Raw genomic sequence first — 12160 nt, 5'->3', positions numbered from 1 at the left:
ACATTGCTGTATGCTAGATCCTGCCTGAGATCCTGTACCTGTCCTTGCCTGGTTTCCTGCTTCGTGTCCTGCCTTGGCCCTGTCGGACTGACTCCTAGCGGAACCTTCAGATTCTGGTCTGGTCCTGGACCGCGTTTCATGGGTTACCCCCGGGCCCAGCACAGTGACAAGAGTAGAGTTAATTTCTCCCTCCCCAAGGCAGGTTAAGTTTTTCTTCCCCAGCTATGACACCCCCTCTCTGAATACACCCTTCCTCTTCTGGTGATGCATTTAGACTAGGGTGGGGGGAACTCTGGGGAAGAGGAGTCAAATTATGCCCCACCTCTCCCCACCTGCGTTTTACGTGAAGGCTCACATTTAAATGCATGCTGTTATAATTTGATGTGCATACTGCTAGTAATGTATTAGTCCCTCTAACGAGTTGCTGACTCCCCACAATTTCTGCTTTTTTCATCGAATGCAAAAATCAGCCATGTAATCTCATACCTTCACTACTGAAAAAGTGGATATACTTGTAACAGTGGCCAGGTTGCTCACCGGAGCAAGACGGTTTGAGCATATTACACCAATCCTGGTCCAACCGCACTGGCTACCAATTAGTTACTGGGCCCAATTCAAAGTGCTGGTTTTGACCTATAAAGCCTTAAATGGCTCAGGACCGCAATAACTCAAGGACCGCCTCTTTCCATATGAACCTACCTGGACCCTGAGATCATCTTCTGAAGCCCTCCTTCGTGTGTCCCTTCCTCAAGAGGTCCAGAGGGTGGCAACATGAGAACGGGGCCTTCTCTGCAGTGGCTCCCTGTCTGTGGAATGCTCTCCCCAGTGAAGTTCGCCTGGCACCTTCATTACAAACCTTTAGGTGCTTGGCAACAACGTTCCTTTGGTTGATCCAATTTATATCCTATACCCTTTTAAAATGTGTTTTTTGTGGGGAGGGGCGCTACTGGGTTGTTGCTTTTATTTTTATTATGTATTTTGCGATTTTATATCTTGATTTTATTCTGTGAACCGCCCTGAGACCCCCCTGGTATAGGACGGTATATAAATTCAATGAATAAATGAAAATAATAAATAAATAACACACCGAACTTCACGCCAGGGATCTAGGGTTGCCAGGTCAGGCGCATCCCAGACTCTGAGATTTCAGGGCACAGACCCGAGACCCAGCCCCTGGTGATGTCAAGGGAGGAGAGCCCTGGTAATGTCATGGCCATGGGTCCTGGAGACTGAGGTTAAGTGGGCGAAAGGAACAGATTCCCCAGAGTGTCTGTTCTATAAGTTACAGCCAGTTCCTGCTGGGATGAAGCTTGCAAGTTCCTCTCAGTGTTATTGCTGCTGCTGCCTTTGTTGCTGTTGTTATTATGACAATAAAAGACCCTCTGATCCATCTGGAGAGTCAAGCCCAGCACCTGCCACCAGGAAGGGACCAGGCAAACCTGGAGACTTCAGGTCAGACCTGGAGGTCTGGCAACAGCTACATGATAATAATAATAATAATAATAATAATAATAATAATAATAATAATAATAATTTATTATTTATACCCCGCCCATCTGGCTGGGCCTCCCCAGCCACTCTGGGCGGCTTCCATAAAAACCAAAAATACAGTAAAATATCACACGTTAAAAACTTCCCTGAACAGGGCTGCCTTAAGATGTCTTCTGAATGTCAGGTAGTTGTTTATCGCTTTGACATCTGCTGGAAGGGCATTCCACAGGGCGGGCGCCACTACCGAGAAGGCCCTCTGCCTGGTTCCCTGTAGCTTTGCTTCTCGCAATGAGGGAACCGCCAGAAGGCCCTCGGCGCTGGACCTCAGCATCCGGGCAGAATGATGGGGGTGGAGACGCTCCTTCAGGTATACTGGACCGAGGCCGTTTAGGGCTTTAAAGGTCAGCACCAACACTTTGAATTGTGCTCGGAAACGTACTGGGAGCCAATGTAGGTCTTTCAAGACCAGTGTTATATGGTCTCGGCAGCCGCCCCCAGTCACCAGTCTAGCTGCCGCATTCTGGATTAGTTGTAGTTTCCGGGTCACCTTCAAAGGTAGCCCCACGTAGAGCGCATTGCAGTAGTCCAAGCGGGAGATAACCAGAGCATGCACCACTCTGGCGAGACAGTCCGCAGGCAGATAGGGTCTCAGCCTACGTACCAGATGGAGCTGGTAAACAGCTGCCCTGGACACAGATTTGACCTGTGCCTCCATGGACAGCTGTGAGTCCAAAATGACTCACTGGTCCTTCAGGGGCACAGTTACCCCATTCAGGACCAGGGAATCCTCCACACCTGCCCGCCTCCTGTTCCCCAAAAACAGTACTTCTGTCTTGTCAGGATTCAACCTCAATCTGTTAGCCGCCATCCATCCTCCAACCGCCTCCAGACACTCACACAGGACCTTCACCGCCTTCACTGGTTCTGATTTAAAAGAGAGGTAGAGCTGGGTATCATCCGCATACTGATGAACACCCAGCCCAAACCTCCTGATGATCTCTCCCAGTGGCTGCATGTAAATGTTGAAAAGCATGGGGGAGAGGACAGAACCCTGAATCAGTACTGAGCCTTCACTCCATCTGCATAATCACAATCATTGTGACAGACTCTGCTCCGCTCTGCCTGCTGCTTTCATTTAGCTTATCAGAGCCTGATCTGCATTCATTTAATCACAAAGAGCGTGTATATGGAGGTAGGATTTTTCCTCCTATTACAGATACACAGCTAGAAATAACAACAACAACTGCAATAATAATAATAATATTGTTTTTTCCCCAGCCACTCTGGGCAGCTTCCAGCAAAATATAAAACATAATAAAATGTCAGACATTAAAAACTTCTCTGAACAGGGCTGCCTTCAGATGTTTTCTAAAAGTTATGTAATTCTTTTATCTCCCTGACATCTGATGGGAGGGCGTTCCACAGGGAGAGCACCACTGCCAAGAAGCATGATTGAATTACAGTAGGTTACAGGAACAGGTCAAAACCTACATTGGCGTTCGCACAGTGGTGCAATGGCTAAAAGTGTTGTGATAGGACCTGAGAGTTGAGGGTTCAAATCCCCATTCAGATAAAGAAGTTCACTGGCTGAGCTTCGCCTCTGCATGCCGGAACAGATGGGCCAATAAGTCTGATCCATCAGGGCTTTTCAAATGCCTCTCCGAAATAAACCTGGGAAATAAATTATATTAGAGTGAGGTCCCAGTAACTAAGGACAGTCTAAGTATGTGCAATCTGATGAACTAATAACTTTGCATCTCCTAAATCAGGGGTCAGCAAACTTTTTCAGCAGGGGGCCAGTCCACTGTCCCTCAGACCTTGTGGGGGGCCAGACAATGTTTTGGAAAAAAAATATATGAACGAATTCCTATGCCCCACAAATAACCAAGAGATGCATTTTAAATAACAGCACACATTCTACTCATGTAAAAACACCAGGCAGCCCCCACAAATAACCCAGAGATGCATTTTAAATAAAAGGACACATTCTACTCATATAAAAACACGCTGATTCCCGGACCATCCACGGGCTGGATTGCGAAGGCAATTGGGCCGGATCTGGCCCCAGGCCTTAGTTTGCCTACCCATGTGCTAAACCTCTCAGACCTCTGTATGCCAATTTGTCCCAGCCAGCAGGTGCAGACTTTGGTCTTTCTAATTTCAGTGGAGCCCTGTGCAAATTTGGTACCTCATGCCTCTTGTATTCCATTCTGTGCATGTACTATGTCATAGTTGTGACGCTCCATCCCCCACCCCCCAGCTCAGCACCCAGTGCAGGGGAACTGGTCACGCTGCCCTAAACCCACTTCTGCAGCCAGCATGGGCACTTATTCCCTGGTCCTTGCCAAGATCAAATCCTGGCATCACAAGCTGCAATGCTGTCTTTGGGCAGGGGACAAAATGAGTAATTGCATATCAATGCAAGGCAAACCATCTAAGGAATGGCTACATGGCAGAAACAGAAGGGAACTGGCCAGCTAAGTCTGGCAGGTACTGGGCAGTAGCAGTAGTCAGGTAAACCTAAGAAGAGCGCTGCTGGGATCAGACCAAGGTAAAGGTAAAGGTAAAGGACCCCTGGACGGTTAAGTCCAGTCAAAGGCAACTATAGGGTTGCGGTGCTCAGCTCGCTTTCAGGCTGAGGGAGTTGGCGTTTGTCTGCAGACAGCTTTCCAGGTCATGTGGCCAGCAGGACAAAACCGATTCTGGCGCAACAGGACACCGTGATGGAAGCCAGAGCGCATGGAAATGCTGTTTACCTTCCCACCGCAGCAGTACCTATTTATCTACTTGTACTGGTCTGCTTTCGAACTGCTGGGTTGGCAGGAGCTGGGACAGAGCAACGAGAGCTCACCCCATTGCGGGGATTCGAATTGCCGACCTTCCAATCGGGAAGCCCAAGAGGCTCAGTGGTTTAGACCACAGCGCCACCTGCATCCCTATGATCACACCAACAGTCCACTTAGTTCAGCATCCTGCTTCCTGCAGTGGCCAATCAGGCATCTCCAAGGATATCATAGGCGGGGCTTTGGAGGCAGGAAGCTCCCAAATGAGCAGACCATCTCACGACTTGGGAGGTTTCCTAATAGCCAAGTGGCTTCCCCTGGCAACCTGCAGCAAAATCCTCATCCCTTCATGCATGCTTTAAAAGTATGGAGCTGTGGTGTTCAATTAGTTAAATTTAATCCATCAGTTAAGAAGTTGCCACCGATTAAACAGACAGCAGACTCTCTTTTTTTCCATGCAATTAAAAAATGCAATTAAAAAATGCAGATGGCAAGATGTCTAAAGAGGCATACCTCCCTTTCTCTCAGGTAGGAGGGCATGAATGCCTTCGATGATGGCTACGATGAAACATAAAGAAGTAAAGAAAGCCTCCGGCTTCAGAAGCATTGTTTTAGTGCATGCAACTTTATGCACATTTAATTGACAGATTAATTAAGTAAAACTCTGCCAAATAATTGATTAAGAAAAAATTCAATCAGGTTTCCGTCTTGTTTAATAGGAGTTGTTCTTTTAGAGGAGCATATGCTCTGATGTTTCTTGTGAGCTAGATAATGATTTGGTTGGGTTGCCCTCCCAACGCACAAGGACAATGACACTTACTGGAAAGTAAGGAAAATATCTTCATTCCGGCTGAGAGCAGTACAGGCACAGTGGCAAGCAGAAGGGACAGAAGTCAAGATTCCATGGCACATGAACAAGGCAAAATACTTAGAACCAAATGGAAGCTATGGAGGTGTGCGGTGGCAGCTTCCTCATTGATGGCCCAGTGCCGCCAGGCTGCCCAATCCACCAGGGGGCACACACTTGCCCCGTCCTGGCCATCAGCAACCTGTGCTACACCACTGGGGAGAACACAACCTTTATGACTACTAGTTTTTGATAGCCTTTTATTCCATGAATCTGTCAGATCCTCTTTTAAAGCCATCTACGTTGACGTGGGTGGTGCTGTGGTCTAAACCATAGAGCCTAGGACCTGCTGATCAGAAGGTCGGCGGTTCAAATCCCCGTGACAGGGTGAGCTCCCGTTGCTCGGTCCCTGCTCCTGCCCACCTAGCAGTTCGAAAGCACGTCAAAGTGCAAGTAGATAAATAGGTACAGCTCTGGCGGGAAGATAAACGGTGTTTCCGTGTGCTGCTCTGGTTCGCCAGAAGCGGCTTAGTCATGCTGGCCACATAACCTGGAAGCTGTCTGAAGACAAACGCCTGCTCCCTTGGCCAATAAAGCGAGATGAGCGCCGCAACCCCAGAGTCGTCCGCAACTGGACCTAACAGTCAGGGGTCCCTTTACCTTTAAGTTGATGGACACCAGTCCCTTTTGTAAGAATGTATAACTACATTCTGTGTGGAATCTAGATATACAGTGGTACCTCAGGTTACATATGCTTCAGGTTACAGACTCCGCTAACCCAGAAATAGTGCTTCAGGTTAAGAACTTTGCTTCAGGATGAGAACAGAAATTGTGCTCCTGCGGTGCGGTGGCAGCAGGAGGCCCCATTAGCTAAAGTGGTGCTGCAGGTTAAGAACAGTTTCAGGTTAAGAACGGACCTCCAGAACGAATTAAGTACTTAACCCGAGGTACCACTGTAGTTGCTGCTTTGGATCATGACACTCTTTGGTCCCAGTGATTGCAGGCAGGAAGCAAAGTCAAGCTCACTTCTCGCAAAATCCAGAAGGCATGGGGTTATCTCTCCGTAACATACACCACTGAAGGGTTTCCTTGCTAAATAGGTAAACTAATATATGGATGGGCTGGTGCTTTATCTATATTTCTGGGCTCAAAGTAACAAACAAAGCCAATTAAATGCCCGATTGGATAAACTGATTGCGGTCACGTGTCCTCCAGCCAGCCAGCCAGAATCCGGGACTCCTAAATGTCGCCGCCATTTGTGCTTTGATCCTTCTAATGAAAGATTAAGGGCTTAACACATTGCCGCTGGCTCTGATGATGCAGAGAAAATTGATTTTGAAATGAATAATAACCTTCCAGTGCCACTTTCCCAGGTATGGGACTTGTTCATTCAGTAGCTCGTGTGCTTCCTGCAAGATTGCTGATGGTACCTGTCTGGCTGTTTAATTAAATTGGCTCCCTTGGAGTTGAAGAATGCGGCTTTCAAAGCTGTCAAAAAAGAAGAGCGAGAATGATTGTTAGCTGTATCCCGCAAAGATGAGAGAAGAGGCAGTGGGCATGATCCCAAAAGTTCTCTTGCATGAGTCTATTAAACAGAAGGGGTGGGTGATACTCAGACAAGACACATGGAAATTAACGGACATGGGTAACTAAGGTAAGTAAAGGGACCCCTGACCATTAGGTCCAGTCGTGGCCGACTCTGGGGTTGCGGCGCTCATCTCGCTTTATTGGCCGAGGGAGCCGGTGTACAGCTTCCGGGTCATGTGGCCAGCATGACTAAGCCGCTTCTGGCGAACCAGAGCAGCACATGGAAACGCTGTTTACCTTCCCGCCGGAGTGGTACCTATTTATCTACTTGCACTTTGACATGCTTTCGAACTGCTAGGTTGGCAGGAGCAGGGACCGAGCAACAGGAGCTCACCCCGTCATGGGGATTCCAACCGCTGACCTTCTGATCGGCAAGTCCTAGGCTCTGTGGTTTAACCCACAGCGCCACCCACATCCCTTTAACTAAGGTACATTGGGTTGAATTCAACATGGCATTCTTCCATTTGTTCCATCTGTGCAAACATCTCTTTACTCTGAATACCACTGCTGTTCCTGGCTTATTAGGTCCTCTTGTCTAGGCATCACGTTGCCTCTTTGTGTGTGTGTAGTGTGTAGTCAATCCCATTTCTTTTGCAGCAACCTCCCCGCCCAAATCCACCCGGATGCAAATCACCCTCAAATATTTGCAGGTTCGAAATACGGCAGAATGCATTGCACAGGGAATTGGCACGTGTTCATACTGCCCTGCTGAATTTATTGTGAGCGTAACATTTTTTTTAGTTTCTTCGGTACACAGTCAGTCTTGGCGTATGGTGAACTTTCAGAGGATATAGGGGAAAGGAACTAGACAGAGTTCTCATCCAAAGTTCCTTCCTATGGAGCATTCTTCCTGAGCTGCTGGCAGAAAACTTAGAGCAATCATTCTGATTTGCTTGCATGCAGCCTATTCGACATTGCCCGATGTTGCTGCAATCTTGCACTTTCAAGTATATTTCCCCATCTCTTTCCTTACCAAAAAAAAAAAAGGTCTGCTTCTTTGTTGCACAAGAGTGCCCAAATCCACTTCAATCGTGCAACCTAAATTTGATGCGTACGGTTGTATCATTTGCACCAAACCATGGCAGTCCAGGGATTGCCACCAACAGAGGAACGATTCCATTTTTTGAAAAACAAGCATTTTCAAAGCAAGCCTTCAATTTGCAAATATTCATCACAGGATTGTAGAAATTGTAGATTTGGAAAAGACCCAAAGGGTCATCCAGTCCAAGCCCCTTGCAGTGCAGAAATCACAGCCTCCTTCTCTTTCTTTTCCAGCTTGCTGCCTTAGAGAGACAAGTGTTTGATTTCCTGGGATACCAATGGGCTCCAATTCTTGCCAATTTCCTCCACATAATCATTGTCATCCTTGGCCTGTTTGGTACAATCCAGTACAGGCCACGCTACATCGTGGTGGTAAGTAACAAAGTTCTGCTTCGGTGGGTTTTTTAAAGATTCCTAAAGATGAATTTAAGACTAGCTCTTAAAAACCAAGGGGTGGTATTTAATGGAATACTGGAGGTAGCACAAGGATTAGGTCTAGTGCAATGGGATTTCCCCACTCTCCTCTCCCGGTGTGTGCCTCATGCCACCTCCAAATCTTTGAAAATATATGGATCCCTGTGACCCATGTATATGGGGTAAATAATAAAAGAATCATCTGAATGCCTGGGTTCAAAAAGCAGGGCTAAACATACACTCCAGCAAGAGAGAGCTACAGCAGCAGAGTTTAAATTCACAGAGTCAAGCAACACAGTGAAGCATTAGGAATCTAGGCTTTTAAGCCTTTTGTATATCCTGTTTAGTTGCATATAGTACTTCCCCAATTTTCTATTCCTCTCGCAATGAGCAGACCACACTGTTAAGTAAGTTTAAAATGCTTTCCTTACTAAATGTAAAGGTCTGGTTCATGCATTATTCCATGTAGCAGCAAGGAAAGCACAGGTAGATTACCCTTGGGTGCAAAATACAGCCTATAGTTTCAAACGTGTGGTCTGAACTTGGAGCAAGTTTAGGCACACCCATCCTGGTAGGTTACCTAGTGCTGAGAAAGTGAGGGAAAGGAAATAGAAGCAGCTTCACTTCCTCCCTTACAGACCTAGCTACCTAAGTGACCTAGCTATGTCTAGGAAGAGCACTCTCTGATCTTAACACTTTCATGCACTAACTAGCAGCAGCTTAGCTGGGGTGGAGGAGCGGGGTGCACTGGGCACCACTTACCCAGGGGACAGCACTTACATCAGGGCCTGCAGCACACCTGAGCCACGTGTCTCTCCTGGGCGTGACCCAGTGGCTTGGGCACCTGCAGGCACTGCACTGCCCTGCAGCTGAGAAGGAGGTGGTAAGCAGACTCCATGCAGACTCCACCCAGAGTGCCTTGCCCCCCCAGGCATGGTGCACACACACAGGGTGTAGCTAGCCACCCCAGATGCCTGAGCTGTTAGCTACACCACTGCTAACTAGCACTCATGAATAGTTATGTTTGACTGCAATCTCCCACAAAATGTGCTCTGGAGGGTTGGGGAAAACCCCACAACAGATTTAGGAGAAGGAGACAGGGGGAGTGTTCTGTTGCACAAGGAGAAATCCTTGCACTGACGGAACCTTGTCCTCAGCGCTACCTTGAATACATCCCAGGGTTTGATTCCCATTTGCCGTTAAACTACTACTTGGTTAATTGGGTGATAAATTCATTTTATCATATGTCCTGAGGACCAAAGGGCAGCATTCCACAGTGCTGCCAGCAGCGGGGGGCTGGGGGAGAATGAAGGGAAAAAAGAAACTTATTTCTCCCCCATTCCCCACTCTCAATGCATGTACAGAGGGAGCGAGAATAGTTTGGGTGAGCTGCAATGGGTGGGTTGGCAAGGTTAAGGTTAGTGGTGAGTTCAGAGAGGGGGAAGCGGGGTGCTGAAGTGTAAAGGTATGGAGGATGGTCAAGGGTGAAGGGTGGGGTTGGAGGGGGAAGTGAGCAGGCATGTCACCCTGCAGCGTACACACACACACACACACACACACACGTGTACAGTGGGTTTCTGTGTCACACTGACCTTGATAGTAGTGCACATAGTTCTCTTCATGGGCCCATAACCGGTTTGGATCTTTCCTAGATACTGTGCGCATATGCGTCACAAGACTTTAGCCGCCGGCTGACAGCGGGGCAGCTCCGATCATCAACAAATCTGCCCTTTCACTTGCTGCTTCCAACAGAGTGTGCATAATTTATTTTAATCAGGCTGCTTCACTTTATTACACAGCCTTTTGGATATAAATTAAATTATTGCGCTGTTAATGGGATGAGCAGCCACCGTCCTAATTGCCAGTTTGAAGCGCGCTGCCCTGTGCAAATGTCTTTTATTAAGGCGACCAATCGTGCCTCACCAATGCTGGCTTTTGCATTCTGTGATGGAAGGCTGGCCCTTTGGTGCCATTGCTCAGCTCCAAATAGCTGCAGGGCTAAATGTTCCTGACTTGACGGGTCAGAGCCAGGCAGGAAGTTCTCCTTGCCCACCTAAATGAAAGGCATCTTTCCCCTGGTTCTCTGAGGTGCTCTGTTTCATTTTGATGGTGTTGGAAACCTCCTTTCTGGAATGGGTCAATGCTATTTACTGTCTTTGAGGCCTCAGGTGCTCCTCGTGTTTTCTGGAAATCTATATCAAGGTGGCTTTTCTGCCTGACAGATGATTTGTATATTTTTAAAACCCTCTCTCCATCACCTGTCTCCCACCCTAGCCTGGGTTTATCACTGCCAGTTATCGAAGACGGAGATTCCTCATTGACCGGCATCATTGCTCAAGTGATAAAGTCCACCGTCAATGATTTTGGCAAGCGAGGATTGCCAGTCAATCTATTGCCGCAAGGCTACAAACAAGTACAGAGTTTATCTCTGGACACAATGAACACATCGGTTGCATCACCCTCTGGTCTGTAGCTGAAGGACAGGCTGCGATGGATCACCATCAGTACGGGAGGAGGAAGAAGGAGGTCACTATAGTGACCTGATTTGGAATCCAGGGGATTCCACATGTACACCAGGGATGTCGGAAAATTCTGGCGGAAACAGAAACGGGGGCAGAAATTGCTAACGTTTCTTGACTTGTCCCAAGTCCAGAATGGAAATCAGTCCAGGAAATATGATCAGTATTCACTGCTGCTGTTATTTCCAGACCTCAAATGATATGTAATTGATTATATCTCCCCCCCCCCCGACACATATTTGCATTGTGCTTCTTTTGCTTTGAAATGGATGGGTTAGAATAACATAATGACATGGCCACTCTAATTAAGAGCTCCTCTCACACCCACTGCTGTGAATTGCCCTTTGCAGCAGCACCCGGGGGGGTCATTGTTGCTACCCAATGCTTAGTCTTTGTTCATAGTTGAAATCCATCAGGCCACCAGAAGCACAGAGGGCTCTGACTTTGTTGCTGTTCAGATCATATCGTTGAATGTTCTGCATCTGCGACGCCAGCTTTGGAGAGCTTGTGCTCGTTTTGCTTTTTTCCTCTTCTGCAACTTTGACTTCTTTCTCTTTCTCCACCCAGTATGCCATCTGGACAGCCATCTGGGTCACTTGGAACATCTTCATCATCTGCTTTTATTTAGAGGTTGGCGGACTTTCGAAGGTGAGCAAGGCGGGCGTCCGAACGCAGCCAGAAACTGTCCAAGGGAAGGAAGGGACGGAGAAGTGCCAAGAGGATTGAGAAGAGGGTGTGGGATGGAGACACACAAACACACGAACAGAGGGGAGGGGAGCATTCACATCAAAGTGTGGCCCGAGAGGGCCTTGTCGGACAAAACGCTGCCTGCACACTTTCAGATTAAGGGTAGAATGAAAAGGGGAGGGTCAGAGGGGATTAGATTACTCTTCCATAAACTGAATCCAATTCAGTGCTTTAATGCCTCTCCAAAAAAGGCTATCAATCATTGCAGGCTCCTAGCACGATTTGGGTGGAAAATTAATTTCCTCAACTCTTTCAGTGCAGATATAACGCTCCTGTTTGGGTTTCTGTTGCCCTTACATGTCTCTCTACCCCTTTCATTCCCTTTAAGCACTTGTAAAATCCCAGATTTGGAGGGGAACGTCCCGGTTGCACCTAGAATATGCGTTATTCCATCCTGCACACTCCAAGGGGATTTGTGGCAAATTTGGGCTGCAGGCCCTTGCGGGTTTTCGCTTGTGGCTCCTGCCTTTCTGTGCTGTTGCTTGACATGAGTGAAATGTGTTGTGTTTGGGGCAATGGCCCCAACAGTATGGAGCTGAGCCAAGGCTACTACAGTACCCTGGACAGCTCCAGAGTGCTGTGCTGGAGACTCAGATGTTGTTTCAGCAGCAGTCGTCTTCGGACTAAGCTTATCTAGGAGGAGCAGCTCTATCTGATGATGATAAGAATTTACCGTTTAAGGACCCACCAGTATTGGAAAACAGCTAGTAGCTAAATTCTAGAGGCATGGT

General features: G+C 47.6%; 1 protein-coding gene across 2 annotated transcripts in view; it reads left to right on the top strand.

The window, feature by feature from the left end:
- The window catches only part of NKAIN4 (sodium/potassium transporting ATPase interacting 4), a 103740-nt gene that overhangs the window by 34455 nt on the left and 57125 nt on the right, over positions 1-12160 (top strand). For both annotated transcript variants that reach the window (XM_053394491.1, XM_053394489.1), the window contains exons 2-3: positions 7984-8121; positions 11250-11330. In XM_053394491.1, coding sequence (XP_053250466.1) covers positions 7984-8121; positions 11250-11330 — 219 coding nt within the window. The remainder of the gene's footprint in view (positions 1-7983; positions 8122-11249; positions 11331-12160) is intronic.

Source organism: Podarcis raffonei, chromosome 6, assembly GCF_027172205.1.
Source record: "Podarcis raffonei isolate rPodRaf1 chromosome 6, rPodRaf1.pri, whole genome shotgun sequence".
In the NCBI taxonomy this organism is placed as follows: domain Eukaryota; kingdom Metazoa; phylum Chordata; class Lepidosauria; order Squamata; family Lacertidae; genus Podarcis; species Podarcis raffonei.
The sequence above is the reverse complement of the archived record's forward strand: the minus strand, read 5'-3'. Positions and strand labels throughout refer to the sequence as shown.